We start from the raw sequence: 15,766 nt of genomic DNA, 5'->3' as shown, positions 1-15,766 counted from the left end.
TCTTGTATGACTTCATTGATGTATTCATTATCGAGCATATTTTTTAGTACTTGATCTGTCCTTGGGATGCTGAGCCATATCCCCAGCCCATGACTCCATTTATATGAAACATCTAGAACAGGCAAACTTATGGAGAAAAATAAAATACATGAATCGCTGCCAGAGGTGGAGGACATGGAAGAGTGACTGCTAATTGGTATGTTTCTTTTTGGAGGTAAAAATGTTCTGAAATTAATTTTAGTTATGTTGCACAATTCTGTGAGTACAGGAAAACCCATTGAATTGTATACTTCAATTTAAACAAAAAAGAGACAGGCTCTTACAGTATAGTCTAGCCAGCCCAGGCTGGCCTTGAATTTGTACTTCTCCTATGTCTACCCCCCAAGGGCTGGGATTACAGATGTACACCACCATGCCTGGCAGTTCATGTCAGCGTATCAGTGATTCGATGACCTCCTTGCCATCCTCCTTTTCGGACAGAGCTGATCTTGACACTGCATTTAATTAGTCCTTTCCTTCTACGGGCCTCCTTTATCTCTGCTTTGTACCTTCTCCTTCCCTTCTTCTTTGGAGGGCGGGTGGAAGGGGTGGTCAGCTGGCCAGTACTGAGTACTGGCTATGTGCTGGCCAGTCTTTCATAATTACCATGTCTGCTGCTCTGCTCAGTTCTTCTGGGCAGCCACTTCCACCTCCTCTGAGATGCGGAAACTGAGGCAAATGCCAGTGGCAGTGTGGATGGGAGTGGAAAGGTAGCTGGGGGTTGCAGTCACAGTAGAGCTGGTGCTGGGCTGTCTGGGCTTGAGTCTCAGCTCCCTCTCCCTCGCCCCCCACGCCGCCACTGCGGTTCCTCAAATGGATCCTAACAGTCCTTCGGGTCTCACTGAGCTGCAGTGAGGACTGGGTTGGTCAGTCACTTGTACTGCACTTAGAACAGGGCCTGGTACTGCACAAGTGCCACCTGAGTGTTTTCCAAGTACATAAACTGAAGCCTGTCTGACTCCAATGCATGGAGTGGTGCAATGCTAGCCCTACCTTATGGCCCCACCCCACCCCCAATTATAGCTGCAGAACTGGACCAAGAATAAAGCTTGGGCTCTGAACCAGGAAATGACACCGCTTCCCAGTGGGAGATCTGCTGGGAGTACTGAGCTAAAGCACCCAGGGCCCTCCAGTGAGTAGCCAGCGTGGCTGCCCTCAGCTCATGCACTGCCTCTGTTCCCTTCTGTCATTCACCATGCTGCCATCACCCCCAGGTCTTCATGGGTTCCTTCATTCCACCAGGCTTGTCCTTACCTCGAGGCCTGGGGCCCCCCATCTGGAAACATCTCTCCCAGACTGTTGCATGGTTGACCTTCCTTTGCCTCATTATATAGTCTCTTCAAAAGAACTCTTCATGACCATCATGGAGGGTCTCAGGAAGGACGGAGCGTGCTCATGGAGGGGTGGCTGAGGGGGTTAGAAGGAAGTGGGCAGGATGGCGACCACAGGGGTGGGGATGGGGGCTTCATACATCTATCTCTGCCACTGGGGTGGAGGCAAGAGATGACAGTTGCCAAAGTGACACAGCCAGCCCTCCGGACCCTTGTAGGGGGAGGGAGGAGAATAAACACCCTCGATTAACTGGACAAGGATGCCCTGGGCAGCTTCCCAGGAGAAAGGCTGACAGGCCATCAGAAAGCAGCGTGCTCTGTGCTCCCAACCCATGGCTCATCCTCTCTTTCAATAGGTGCCACCTGGTAGAAGGATCTTCTTTACACTTGCCGGTTGAGTGTCTGTCCTGCCCTTCACCCCATTGCCTGTAAAATCAGTACCTGGAGGGCATTATTTGTTTTTTCTTTGTTTATATAGTACTGAACCCAGGGCCTCCTGCATGCTAGGCAAGCACTCTACCACTCTACCACATTCCCAGCCCTTGTTGATTTATTATTGTTATTCTAAAGGTGATGTACAGAGCGGTTACAGTTACATGAGTCCATCACCTCGTCCCTCGCTCTCTCCCAGTGTTTCCCTTTGGTCCCTCCCCAGTCCTTGTGTAGCTCCTTTTCCACATGCTGTCCAGTGAGTACCACGTCTTCATTGGTTCATCCTTTGTCCCTCCATTTCTGTGCCTCCCTTTACACTCCCAATTATTATTATTATTATTATTATTATTATTATTATTATTATTATTATTATTAATTAGCATTATTTTAGCTCTATCTATAGATCTCCAGTGCCTAAGCTCAAAGCCTGGCCAGCAGTAGGTGCTCAATCAATATTGCTTGAATGAATCAATGAGTGAGGGCCCAGATAGCTTGCCTGGAGTTTGATTTTATCTTTCCTTCCATAAAGATCAAGGAAAGGCTGCGCACTTCGGGGTGCGGGGTGAGGGAGGGGCTGTCCTTCTCGAAGCCTCACCCCAGCGTGGGTAGGGACGGCAGGTGCCGGCGCGTCCCGCTGCGGGGCTGCAGCGGCCCTTTCCTCCCTCTCCTCCCCCCCCCATCCCCTTCCCCGGGACGCGTGCGCCGGGCTCCGTGCGTCTCCCAGGTGCAGCGATCGGGCCCGCCCCCTTGGCAGCAGGCCTGGCGCGGGGACGTGCGGGGTGGCGGCCAGGTCCCTCTCCGGGTCCTGGTGTGAGCGAGGAGGGAGACACCCAGTGCTCACTCCAGGTTATTTTTAGTCGGTAGCCCAGGCTCCCTCCCCACCCCTCCCCGCCCCCTCCTCCCCTCCGGCGGGGCGGAGCGGCCGCGAAGGTGGAGAGGAGAGGGAGCTCCCTCGGTCTCCGCACTCGCTCCCGCCGGGCACGCACGGCGCAGCCCGGCCCCGGCGGCGCAGGGGAACAGCTGCGGCAGCCTCCGCGGGGACCTGCGCCTGGAGGGCGAGCGGAGGGGAGGGCCGGAGGGCGGGCGGGAAGGGGCGGGAGCGCGCTCCTGCGGCAGCGGCCGTGCTCTTCCCGGCGGCCCAGCGCGCTCCGGCAGCGGACCCCGGGCTTCGCAAATGGCTTGTCCCGCGCTCGATCTGGAAGCTCTGCAGCCCCTGCAGCCCGAGCCGCCCCCCGAGCCCGCCTTCTCCGAGGCGCAGAAGTGGATCGAGGTAGGTGCTGGTGGCCGGCGGGAGGGCGGCCTTGCGGGAGTGGGGTGGGGGTAGCTGGGGTCTGGGGAACCGCCCCGCACCCCGGTGGATCACCGATCGGAGCGCAGGTCCAGCCTCGCCCCCCCCCCCACGCCCCACTTTCTTGGCCAGCTGCTCTGGGTCGCGCTCTGCGGCCCGGGGCGATCTGATCTGCAGTCCACCCCCGGCGCTTGGGCATTGGGTTCCCCGGAGGGCTGCGCGCACCGGGGGTGGGGGGCGTGGGGGGGGGACACACTGCAGTGTCGCCGTGCGCTCCCCGGCACCTTCGCCCGCTCCTGCCAGCCCGGCCTCGAATACAAATCTCAGCTGACATGGCTTTCCCAGGCGCTGCCAAGGGAAGCCCGCGGCGAGCAGAAGCGCTGCAAAGGCGCACTGAGCTCCCTGAGTCCTCACGCGCGGGCACCGCATTTCGGGGTGTCCTGCTCTCGTGTCCGCCTCTTGGTCTCGCTCCTGGTCCTTCAGGAGCGGAGTTGGCGGGGTGTGTGTGTGTGTGTGTGTGTGTGTGTGTGTGTGTGTGTGTGTGTGTGTGTGTGTGTGTGTGTGTGTGTGTGTGTGTGTGTCCGGGGAGGCGCATACCCACCCGAGCCTCTCCGTTGTATTCCTGGCGCCCGTTCAGGTGCGAGGCTGGCCAGGGTGGCAGGGGGTGCGTGGGGGCGGCTGGACCCCCTGCGGGCACGCGCTCCTCCCGCCGCTCCGCCACTGGCAGCCGCCTCTGTGTCCCGCAGACCGCAGAGTGGGCTCGGAAGGACCTGGTACCCGGCCCAGGTGACAGATTTCACTTCTTGAATGACTAGGTGGCCGGCCAGAGAAATCACTATAGCTCTGGCTGGCTCAGGCTTGTTGGGTGATCCTGATTCACGATGCCTATCTGTAGACCGGGCTTGGTAGCTCTGCGCTACCGAAACGAGCGATCTGCGGTAATGGGGGTGGGGTGGGGGGGCTTGGAGGGCGAGGGGAGAGGGCTACCCCTGGAGACCCGTGTAAGGATGGACGTAGGAAGAAAATGAACATGATCGGCCCTCTTTCCCGTCGATGACACGCGGTCTTCCTTGCCTGATGGTTCGGAGGAGGAAGTGTGTATACCTCTTGATCCTGACCAACAGAGAAGGAACATCTTAATATTGGTTGTCCCTAAGTAAACCCCATTCCCCTTCCCCGAAACATCGCAGATCCCAAATGCTGCTGGGTGACAGAGCTACAGATGCTGCATATTTAAACCTGCCCAGTTGCCTCTGGGGGAAAAAAAAACCAAAAAAACAAAAAAACTCCCCCCCCCCTTGTGTTGCTGGAAGACTCCAGCCGCAGGCCTGCAACTTCCAGGCGTCCCCAAGAATCTAGAAACAGAAACAGGACAAACTCTACACTCTTGTTAAAAACTCAGCCGGGTCTCTTATAATTTGATAGCCCTCTAACGTATGAGAAAAAGACATTGGCCTTTTATTTCTATTTTATTTACTCATTTAATGCTGTTCTGGGGTGTGAATTTGGGGCCTATGCATGTGTTGGACAAGCGCTCTACCACTCCAGCCAAGACCCCAGCGGCTTTTTATTTTTGATATGTGGCATGTGACAGGTGTTCTCTCCGTGCTGCATACTTGGATACGCAGGCCGCACAAGAGTCATGTGTAGTTGCTGGCTGAGTGGAGAGAACCATGACTGTATTTTTTTTCCCCCTTGAACTTTCTCGAGATTGATTTTGGATGTGGATGGGGTGAAGGGAAGATGTAAGACCAGACTATCTTTACTATTTATGGAGTGATTTATTCCCACTGCCCTTCATTGTAAATGCCATGGACACACTCTCCCTTTAAAATTGTATCATAGTATAATTCAGGTACAGGCAAGTGTGTGCATTGGAAGGGTGCGCCTCCATGAATTTTGGGATATGTATGTATTGTTTTGTCACAGCCCCCATGTAGAGTAAGATATGAAACACTCACCTGGGATCTGTGGCCTTTTTTTTTTTAAGTTAGTAGGGCATATATCTAAATATCATACAAAAGAGACATCACTCTTTATAACAGTCTGAGAAAAGAAAGATATTCCTAAGAAACTCTTAGGAGACAATTTGGCATTCTCATTGGTACTTAGCGGTTTATTCCAACTGAAGAATGGGAAAGCTTGAGTTGCCTGCATGGCTTTAGGGCCAGGTAGCAGGAGCCTGCCTGTGCATTATTGAAGGGGCCTATCTCCTTTCAACTGTGAGGTTCAATTTCACTGAAAGGACAGTGTTCTCTCTCCCCCCCCTACTCCCTTCCAGGCCATATAAAAAACATATTAACTTGGAGAGAGATAGAGATCTCCTCCCTCCTTACTGGAGATTCCTCTTGAAATGTAAATGTGGGGTCTTCCCAACTCTGGTGGAGCCTAGGGGCAGGAACAGATGGTTTTGCTCACTGTTGCCAGGTAAACAAAGATTCCTCAGCTAATATAGCAATAAGCTAGCTTTTAGTGTGAGTCCAGTTCCCAGGGGATTGCTCTCTTGACACAATTGCATCTCCCGTGGGGGTCCATTGTCTCTGGCAACATCCTCATTGGTAGGGCTTTGTTTTTTCTCTTTTGTTGTGTTGGTGATTAAATTTCCCACAGACTTTTTTTTTTCCTTTTTTTTCTTTTGTTCATTTTGAGTCCTAAGAATTTCACCCTTGGGGGGGGGGGGAAGTTCCCTTGGGTGGAGCAAGTTAATAAACACACTTTGTTGCTTATTTCCTTAGACCTGTTCTTTCTTGATCAGAGGTGATTGTTGAGTAAAAGTTCATTCTTAAAACTCAAGGCAAAAGCTCTGAGACCTAACTTTTCAGTGAGGAATTTCACAGGCTGCAGCCTTGGCTATTTGAAGACTGTGTTACTGGGCAGGAAATGTGGCTTCTCTCTCACCCCGCCCCCAGCCTTGGTCTTGGCTGGCGAAGGTGAACCAGCTAAGGGGAGCTCACCCTGGGCACACCCTGGGTATAGTTGGGTAACACTTGCAGCCACTTTTTATAGCTGTAGGAGCAGGCTGTATGTCTATTGTGGGGCTAAGATAAACAGCCTATTTCACGTATTAATTGGCAGGGCATATTCCTTTTCTAGAAGGTCTTCTAAGTCAGGGGAAGTAATGCATCATGGTGGCTAAGAGGTTCAACTTTACTGCTGGGTGTTATGGGTCTGAGTTTCAGGTCTGGCACCTTCTGACTAGGTGACCTTGGGCAAGTTGCTTTTTCTATCCTTATGGTTCTAAATGTTTTCTTTGAAAGGTAATTCTCATTAACAGAAATATTCTCATTAACAGAGATTTTGTGGAGAATATCTAAAACAGGAAACGAATAACATTTCACTTGCCTATTAGAGTGATGTGAGGATTTCATGAGTGAATGTGTCTGAAATGCTTAGAATGATTCACAGCACTTAGGAAATGAGGTTTAAGTGAGTTATTAGTATTACCATTAGTATTGCTCTTACTCTTACCATTATTATTACCATGGTTACTGCTACCGTTCTTTCTGTTGTTAATAACATCTAAGCCTACTATTGAGAAATACTTCAGAAGTATAAGTTTCCAGTGTAGAAAATAGAATTCATTACCTACTAATATCATCCTGTTATCTTACTATTTAATCCATTCATTCATTGATTCATTCATTCATTTATTCAGGGATTGAACTCTGGGACTTGGGTTTGCTAAGCCAGAGTTCTAACATTAAGCCTTATCTGCAGTCTAGTAATGCCGAATAGTTTGACTAGACGCTAAGAAAATGGACGCTCCATGTTGTTGTTGTTTGTTGTTATTTGGCAATATTAGGAATTTAACTCAGGACCTTGAACTTGCTAGGCAGGTACTCTACAACTTGAGTTATGCTTTGAGCTCTACTACATGGTATTTTCATTGTATTAAGTGATTTGGGGTTCAGAGGAAAACCTGTAATAATCCTACCATAAGATGGTCTACTAATCTATCAAGGCTTAGAAAATGATTCACCAGTATTGTTTTGGACATTGTTGAATGTGTTGGTTTTGTTACCCAACTCTAAACGGACTAATTGATGGCTTCTCCTCTTGAAGACAATCCAATATTGAATCATTAAACAAATGGTAAATGTGCAAATATTCATCTCAAATACAGAAATTTTGTGTTCCCAGAGTCAGTGTCAACTCTTTTGAAAGAAGGACAGTTCTTCCATTGAATTTCCTTCTTCCTTCTTCCCTTCTCTTTTCTAATGGCATTGATGAAGTTAGTTGTTTGCTCATAGGTAGCTGATTCTAATTTTCCCATTCTCTCCTCCCTTTGTGTCTCTCTTCCCACAACAGTATTAGTCGGTTCTAATCTGCAATTTTCTTTGGTGCCAAATATTTTCTGAAGAACAGATGTCCGTTCAACTCACTTTCAGTTGATTTGGAACAGGTTGCCAGAACTTTAAGGAGGGACTGGAAATTCCAACCCAACTGTCTTCCTTCTCAATTTGAGAAGTTTCTGGACGCCTTTAACTTTAATGATAGCATACCCCTGGGACCTGGTGATGAATTTGCAGTCTTTTTTGTGACTTAATTCATAGTTCACACAAGTGGGACTGGGCTGGAAGGAATACATTCATTCTTTTGGTTCATTTCCTCGTGTCTACATAGAATTATTTCTTTGTTCAACTGAGACCTGATTCTGAAGATTAAAACACTGAAGGTACCTTAGTGCTGCAAGACTAAAAGATGTTATATTACTTGGCAGCAGGAAAAATTTATGAGTAGCCTTTGAGATAATCTAGTATTTGGTGGCCAGTAACCTTGGACATTTGTAATGTAATGCCATGAGTAGTTATGACATCTAATTCTCCATCTCTGTAGGGACTTTATGACTCTTACAAAAATTTTAACATTCAATTTTAATCTTATATTACAAAAAAGCTTTAGCTTTAGTCTTCTAGCTCTACATGGGAGAGATGAGGCAGAGGAAGAAAACCTTTCTGGCTAGCTGAAGAAAGGAGTAGCGGTTTGAATAGATTTGTAAATCACAACAAGCAGCATCTTTCTCATCAGGACTTTGAAATGGTCTACTTGTTTGTAGACAGGACTGCTATGACACAATGCTGTCATGTGGTCAGAGAACAGTGAAGTCCCACAAATTTGGGGAGAGGGGAAGAGGAATGGGAGGTGGGGCTGGCATCTCCCTGGAAACCAACTGCATCAAGTAAGCTCCAAATGGGCAGACAGCATTGGCCACCAACGTGGTGTGTGTGTGTGTGTGTGTGTGTGTGTGTGTGTGTGTGTGTGTGTGTGTGTAAGTGTGAGTGATCATGTGTTCCTGGCCACTGACTCTCTCAGTCGCTTCTTCCCACTGATGGAGGACAATGGAGCATGTTGCAGACATCTGGCTTTGAGTCTGGGTGGCAGTCAGTGCTAGGTGGGACCAAGCAACTCTTGAAGTGCTGGAAATTGCTCAGTGGCTTTTCTTTTTTCCTTCAGACAATTCTGAAGCTGCAATTTTGCACCAGCTGCTGCTGACTAAAGCTAGTGCTTATTGAGTGCTTATTGTATATTGGCATTGGCTGAATTCTGTGCACATTGGTCCTTACTAAGTAAGTACTATTTTTTTTTGTTCCAGTAACAGGACTTGAACTCAGGGCCTGGGCACTGGTCCCTTAGCTTTTGCACTCAAAGCTATGCTCTACCACTTTGAGCCATAGCTCCACTTCCTGCTTCTTGTGATTACTAGGAGATAAGAATATCATGGATTTTTCCTGCCTGGGCTGGCTTTGAACCACCATCCTCAGATCTCAGCCTCCTGAGTAGCTAGGATTACAGATGTGAGCTATCAGCACACAGGTTTGGAGAATTAAGAATGAGTACCTCTGTGGTATGTTTGGTTTGTTCTTCAGTTAGGGGTATAAGGAAAGTGATTAAGGTTAGAGTTGACAATGAGAGTCAAAATAGAACCAACCTCTACAATAAGTAGATTTTAGTTTGGAAGCTTGAAAGTTTCCCAGTGTTTTTGCTGTGTATATTGGGGGGGGGAGAGAGAGAGAGAGACAGACAGACAGACAGACAGACAGAGACAGACAGAGACAGAGAGACAGAGAGAGAGACAGGGAGGGCGGAAGTGTCACACTGACCACTGAGCACTGAGAGGGGAGGGAGGAGCAAGACTGATGGAGAAAGCTTGGCTTGTTGCTGATTGGTTCAGGTATAAGTTTGTTACAGAAGATTCAAACTTAGATTGTTCTGTGAGATGAAAATCATCCCTATCGAGCCCAGTTATTTCCTTGTTCCCATCAGGGGTGTGGAGGAACATCTTCATCAGTGCTGATGGGCTTAAGTTCTGTTGGTGCGCTTCTGTCTGAGGCCTTTACCATAGAGCTCTCATCTTTGCCCATGTAGACAGGCTTCACTTGGAATAGTGAAAATGTTGCATTGGGCGAAGAGGTACTTTCTTCTCCCAGAAGAGGCTGACACTATCAGACACTGAGGTTCTATGCTAAAAGTCCACAGGGACCTGATCTGCAGCTCCTGGACTTTGGGGAGTTAGGCTTGTGGTGAGCATCCTTACAGTTCAGTCTAATCAAATGGCTACATTGTGGCACAGAACTGAACCAGTTAATACTGGTCTGTCTTTCTTTCTTTCTTTCTTTCTTTCTTTCTTTCTTTCTTTCTTTCTTTCTTTCTTTCTTTCTTTCTTTCTTTCTTTCTTTCTTTTCTTTCTTTCCTTTCTTTCTTTCTTTCTTTTTGTGTGAGTACTATGGCTTGCACTCAGGACTTGGGTGATGTCCCTTAGTGAAAAAGCTCAAGGCTGGCACTCTACACTTGAGTTACAACTCCACTTGTGTCTTTATTGCTGGTAAATTGGTGGTTAGAGTTTCACAGACCTTCCTGCCTGGGATGGCTTCAAACCCCAGCCCTGAAATCGCAGCCTCCTGAGTAGCTAGGAATACAGGCATGAGCCTTCAGCACCCAGCTCAACTGACTAACTTTTTTTAAGTCCAGTCTGTCCTATGATTTTGGAAAATACACCATATAATTTGTTCTTAAGGATGTGTGTTTGCATTTGAAGTGAAGGGTAGTGTCAGGGGTGACTTGTGCGGGGGTGGGGGGTAGGGGTGGGGAGGTGGGATGGGGGGAGGAAGAGTGGCATGAACGATAACTTCACTACAGTAAAATGAGGAAAGGAAAGGTTAATAGAATTTTGTTAAGTGACAGAAATATAAAAATAGCCGAAACTAGAGGGTTACTAATAATAAGGAGGAAATAATAGTCCTTTATTTTTAAAAGAGGAATGTCAGAGTATTGGCAAGACTCCTGCCTGCGTCTGAGATGATGCATCTCTCTGCAAGGAGGAATGATGTCATGGACTTCAGGTCGGTTGTGGAAAAATTCCATGTTTACATTTGCAAAGAGATGTCCTTCTGCATCTGACCCCCATGAGTGGCTGTTGGCTTCCAAGGAATTACCTTTGGCATCAAGCAGAAACAATGTGTCTTGATCATATGATATAACTAAGAAAGAACTTGGTTAAAACGTTGTGTCCTGCAAAACTTACACTGTCAGCAAAGCTATAGGTGAGAGCTCTGTGCTGAGTCCTTAAGATAAGCTGTTGGGCCAGGACAGCTAGCTCTGTGTTGCTATGGTTACTCTAGAGTAGCTACTGCAGCTTCACCTTCAAGTCAGCCTTAGTCATTAGGGCAGGACTCCATCTAACCATCCCTAAATAGGGTATTTGGAGGCCAAGTAAGAATATACCTGCACTTGCTTCTTGGTGGGGGAAATACTTGGATTAGAAGTCAGGGTGCAGCCCTTACCTGGCAATTGCTCTAACATTTGAGCCATACTTCTAGGTGTCGCCCCTCCCCTTTTGTTTGTTTTTCAGGTAGAGTCTGTGTTTTCTGCTTGAGGCTTGTCTCAGACTATGATGTTCCTACCTAGGTTCTTCCGAGTACCTAGAAACACAGACATGTGCCACCATGCCTGGCTTATTTGTTGAAATTGGGATCTCACTAACTTTCTGCCCAGACTGGCCTCCTACCATGATCCTCCAGATCTCTGCCTCCTGAGTAGCTGGAATTTTACAGGCTTTTGGCTGGTTCATTGAGATAAGAGTTTCACAGAATTTCATGCCCAGAGTGGCTTTGAACTCTGATCCTCAGCTCTCACATTCCTGAGTACCTAGGATTACAGGTATGAGCCATCTGCACTTAGCGCTCGACTGGCTGATTTTTTTTTTTTAAGTCCAGTCTACTATCCTATGATTCAGTCCAACACTCCTGTCCTGAAATTCCTCTTTGAATAAAGGTCAAGGGCAGAAGGATTGCTTATTTTTTTCATTATTATGATCTAAGACTTGAGAAAAAATCCTTAACCTTCTTCTTTACCAAGTGTGTTTATACCAAGTGAAGAACTGAAGTTTTATTTATTGTAATGGGTACATTGTTATCTTTCCTAAGAAACATTTGTAACAAAATGAGATTTCAAACAATTATTTGTTTGTTTATGCCTATAATGGGGTTGAATTTAGGCCTGGGTGCTGTCCCTTAGCTTTTTTGCTGACTGGCACTCTACTACTTGAGCCGCACTTCTGTGTAATTAAACTCAGATTTTTTAGGGCCAGGCTGGCCTTGAGCTGGATCCTCATACCTGAGTAATGAGGATTACAGATGTGAGTCACTGGCACTCAGCCAATTATTTTATTTTAACTCAATATTTTGTTCTAATTGAAATTGAAGGAAGCCTTCGTCAAATGTTTCAAAATATGAATATAATCCCTTGGGATGCCCGACTATCATTCATTTGAAGTTCCTACTTTGCAAATAGTGATTAAAAATAAGCATTAATAAGTGACAGTGGGCTCTTAAGAATTCCTTAAATTCCTTTCTTGAAAAATGTTTACTGAGCTCCCAATGTGATAGGCATAGTGCTACGAATTAGTTAGGTGTGAACAAAACAAGCATAGCTTCTAAGCATTAAACAACTATAGAACTACAAATTCGGATGCAGATTATACAGACAAAGAATAGGCCCCAAATAGCCACATCTGTAATCCCAGCATTTGAGAGGCTAAGGCAGGAGGATCTTGGCTTTGAGGCTACCTGGTGAGACTATTTTTCAAAAAGAAAAAAAAAGAAAGAGTTGGGCACAGGTGTTTCATAGCTTTAATCCTAGTTACTCAAGGGGCTGAGATTTGAGGATCATGGTTCTACAGTAGCCAGCCAGCCAAATGTGAGACTCTTATCTCCAATAAGCCAGGCAAATGTGGGAAGTGGAGGGGCGTGGCTCAAGTGTAGATCACCAATTGTGAGTGAAAGAGCCAAATGAGAATATGAAGCTCTGCTGGCATAGGTAGCTCACACCTGTAATCCTAGCTATTCAGGAGGTTGAGATCTGAGGATTGTGGTTTGAAGCCAGCCTGGGCCACAAAGTCAGTGAGACTCTTATCTCCAGTTAACCAACAAAAATCTAGAAGTAGTGCTGTGGCTCAAGTGGTAGAGTGCTAGCCTTGAGCAAAAGTAGCTCAGGGACAGTGCCCAGGCCTAGAGTTCAACCCACAGGATTGGCAAAAAAAAAACCCAACAAAACAAAAAAAACAACTTTTATATAGGAGAAATGGCAGAGAACTGTTTGAGCCTGGACCTGGGAATTAAAAATCTTGGGCAAAATGGAGGCTGTGGAGGCTCCCTGTCCTTGAATGGAAAAGCAGCTGCAAGAAGCCTGTCTGCTTTTTAAGTGGGCGAATGGTCATGTCATAGGGTGATTTAGGTGGTAGTGTGGGAACCTCCTCTAAATTCCTCTAAAATACAGAAGTTTATAAACAAATCCAATCAGATACCACCTCGCAGCACCATAAATTGTCAACTCTCCTCATGGTCCAGTGTGAATGCAGGCGAGCCATTATCATATCACCTGTCCAGGAAGTAGAATGGAGGAGAGGAAAGGAAGACTGTAGCCTTTTGTTGTAAGGTACCTTGTAGAAAATTCTTTCTGACACATCTGCTTCCTTTCTATTGCTCAGTGATCTAACCACTCTGGAGATGGTCTTTTAGGCAGTAGTCATGCATGAAGCATTTCAGTACCCTTCATGAGGAGAAAGGAGAAAATGAGTGCTCAGGTGGGGTACCTTGGATCACAGCTTCCCTATTTCTCCAGGGCTAACTCCTTTCAACAGATCGCTTCACCACCCTCCCAACTGCCTCTGAGCCCTGAACCTTTCCCTTCTCCATGCACACCTGGCCCTGAGCGTTCACCTCTCCACAAACAGCTGCAGTATTTCTCTGGAATGAATGGTCTCTTGTGAGCTCTGCCCCCTTCCAAAGTCCCAGAGTTCCTTTGGTCTTAGTCCTCATCCTGGACCTTTCTACTCGTTTCAGAGCGCCACAGCCACTCTGCCCGCAGCCCTGCCAAGTGTTCAGTGAGTCGGAGCCCAACCACCATCACCTGATTGGCACTTGGACTCTACTATGGCAGAGAAAATAGATGCTGTTGCTGCCCTGACAGGAAGCAACGTTATTTTGTGTTTTTGAAGAGTGATTAAAAAAAGCAGTTCACTCAGTTGTTGCCTGGAGACAGTCCGTGGTTGGACACTTGGAAAGCACTTTGCGAGGTGATAGCAGTGGAAAGGATTATTTAAGGAGCCAGTCTTTCCCTCCGGGTGAACTGCGGTAGGGCTCATTGGCCTTGGAGTTCCTGGTTGCAGGGCTGAGAGCAAGCTTCTCTTTTCTTTTAACTGCACAGCGTTTCAGGACGTTCACGGTTCTTTCTTTCCTAACCTCAAAGCCAGTAGTCTCTCTTTTTCCCTCACCTAAACTCAAAGTACAGCTAAGTTCAGAAAAAGGATTATAGTTCTTTCAATCAGAGAGCATCTGAAAAAGAAAAGTACTGAAATAAAGTGTACAGTCTATCACACATTTTCATCAGTATTAAGTGGTATTTTTTTATACTGGTTCTGAATATTTTAAAAATGTTTTAAATTGTTACCATAAAGGTGATATACAGAGGGGTTACAGTTACATAAGTCAGGTAATGAATATATATTTTTCTGGACAATATCACCTTTTCTCTTTCTCTGTCTCAATATTTCCCTCCCATCCTCAGCCACAGCTGTATTTTCAACATCGTTTCATGTAAGTACCACTGCTACATTTGTTTACCCTTTGTCCCTCCATTTCTGTGCCTCCCCTTTCCTTCCCACAGACAGATAAACGAACAAACAGAACAAGAAGAATAGACAACAAAACAGCACAAAAACCCCTCTTATTTCCATTTAGAGTTCATTTAGATAAATATTATGTTGTATGATCAGATGCATATAGGCATTGGGCTTTTCTGTTCTCCTAAGGGTATCTTCCTTTGGTCTCAATGTGTGTGTGAATGCTCAGAGACCTGTATAATTTATCATGTTCCTATGTATTTTAGATCTAGCTTTCACATATGAGAGAAAACATGTGGTGGTACTAAATCTTGAACTCAGGGCCTGGACATTTTTTCTTAGCTTTTACTGTTCAAGACTGGCACTCTACCCCCTGAGCTACAGCTCCACTTTAGCTTTTTGGTGGTTTATTGGAGATAAGAATCTCATGGCCTTTTCTGTCTGGGCTAATTTTGAACCATCATCCTCCAAATTGGGCCTACCTTTAAAAATACCACACAAAGCTACCAACTGATGGGAGTAAACCACCATTCATGATTGTGATGTAGGGGGAACACTGAGAAATGGCATCTTCTCCACCTTTCCTACACAAAGTACAAAAGCGGCTTGTGGGGCTGAATGTTGTTATCAGCCCACAGATATGGTCGCCACCCATTTCCTAAGGGACCTAGCAGGATGTCATAAATGGTAGGAGCCATTGACAAGCGGAAGCCTGATTCATCCTGAGGCAAGAGTGATGGAAGGCAATGATACCACATGATCAAGGGCCCATTCAGAGCCAAAGTAGATAATGATAACATGGTCCCATTTCTAGACCCACAGCTGCAGTCTAAGTGCTGGCATGGTACCTGGCACTGTTTTATGCCCATTTTACAGAGGGGAGAATCAAAGCATGGAGATATTAGCTGATTGGCTAGAAGTCAGTCTCTCAGCTAAGAGACAGAGTTGAGATTTGAGATCTGAACCCAGGTAATCTGGTCCATGAGCTTGGACTGGTGACTGCTATACTCTGCTGCCTTTTCCTCAATAGCTGCTTGGTGTGTGTATGTGTGTGTGTGTGTGTGTGTGTGTGTGTGTGTGTAAAGCACACGTATACACACAGAGATATTCATTGGAAGTGATAACTCACCAGCTCCTCTTTGGGCCCATTAAAAGTAAAAGCAAAACTCCTCAAGAGACCCTGATCTCAACCCCTTCTAACCCAGCAGTGGCCCCGCCCTCCTGCTCTCCTCCCAAGCTCCTTTTCTGTCTGAGATGCTGCTTACTGAGCATCTTTGGTGCACACAGCAGTGTTAGTTGCTAGGAAACAGTTCCACCAATCTGGCTCCCATGCACATTCTGCGCAACTGGAGCCTTTCAATGTTTTTAAAAAGATAAATGTTGTCAGGAGAGTGGTTAGGACTCTAATGAAAAGCTGTTACAGGAATACCCTTGCCAACGGGTGGAGCTCTTCTTACTCCTCCTCTCTTTCCATCTATTGCATTCTCCTTCACTGATCCCTGACTTGGTCTCTGGATTCAGAGATCTGGATACTGAGACCTAGAACTGAAATGACTA

General features: G+C 46.6%; 1 protein-coding gene across 5 annotated transcripts in view; it reads left to right on the top strand.

Moving 5' to 3' along the window:
• Positions 1–2,937: 2,937 nt before the first annotated feature.
• The window catches only part of Limch1 (LIM and calponin homology domains 1), a 307,901-nt gene continuing 295,072 nt past the window's right edge, over positions 2,938–15,766 (top strand). For 2 of the 5 annotated variants that reach the window (XM_070012221.1, XM_070012220.1), the window contains exon 1: positions 2,945–3,072. In XM_070012221.1, the coding sequence (XP_069868322.1) occupies positions 2,977–3,072 (96 nt within the window). In that variant the 5' untranslated portion in view covers positions 2,945–2,976. Of the gene's footprint in view, positions 3,073–15,766 lie in introns of all 5 variants that reach the window. The other 3 variants (XM_070012223.1, XM_070012222.1, XM_070012224.1) reach the window with 2 other exon arrangements.

This window comes from Dipodomys merriami, unplaced genomic scaffold (genome assembly GCF_024711535.1).
Source record: "Dipodomys merriami isolate MVZ:Mamm:240054 unplaced genomic scaffold, mDipMer1.0.p SCAF_9, whole genome shotgun sequence".
NCBI lineage: Eukaryota > Metazoa > Chordata > Mammalia > Rodentia > Heteromyidae > Dipodomys > Dipodomys merriami.
Note: the sequence above shows the minus strand (reverse complement) of the source record. Positions and strands in the feature narration are given on the sequence as shown.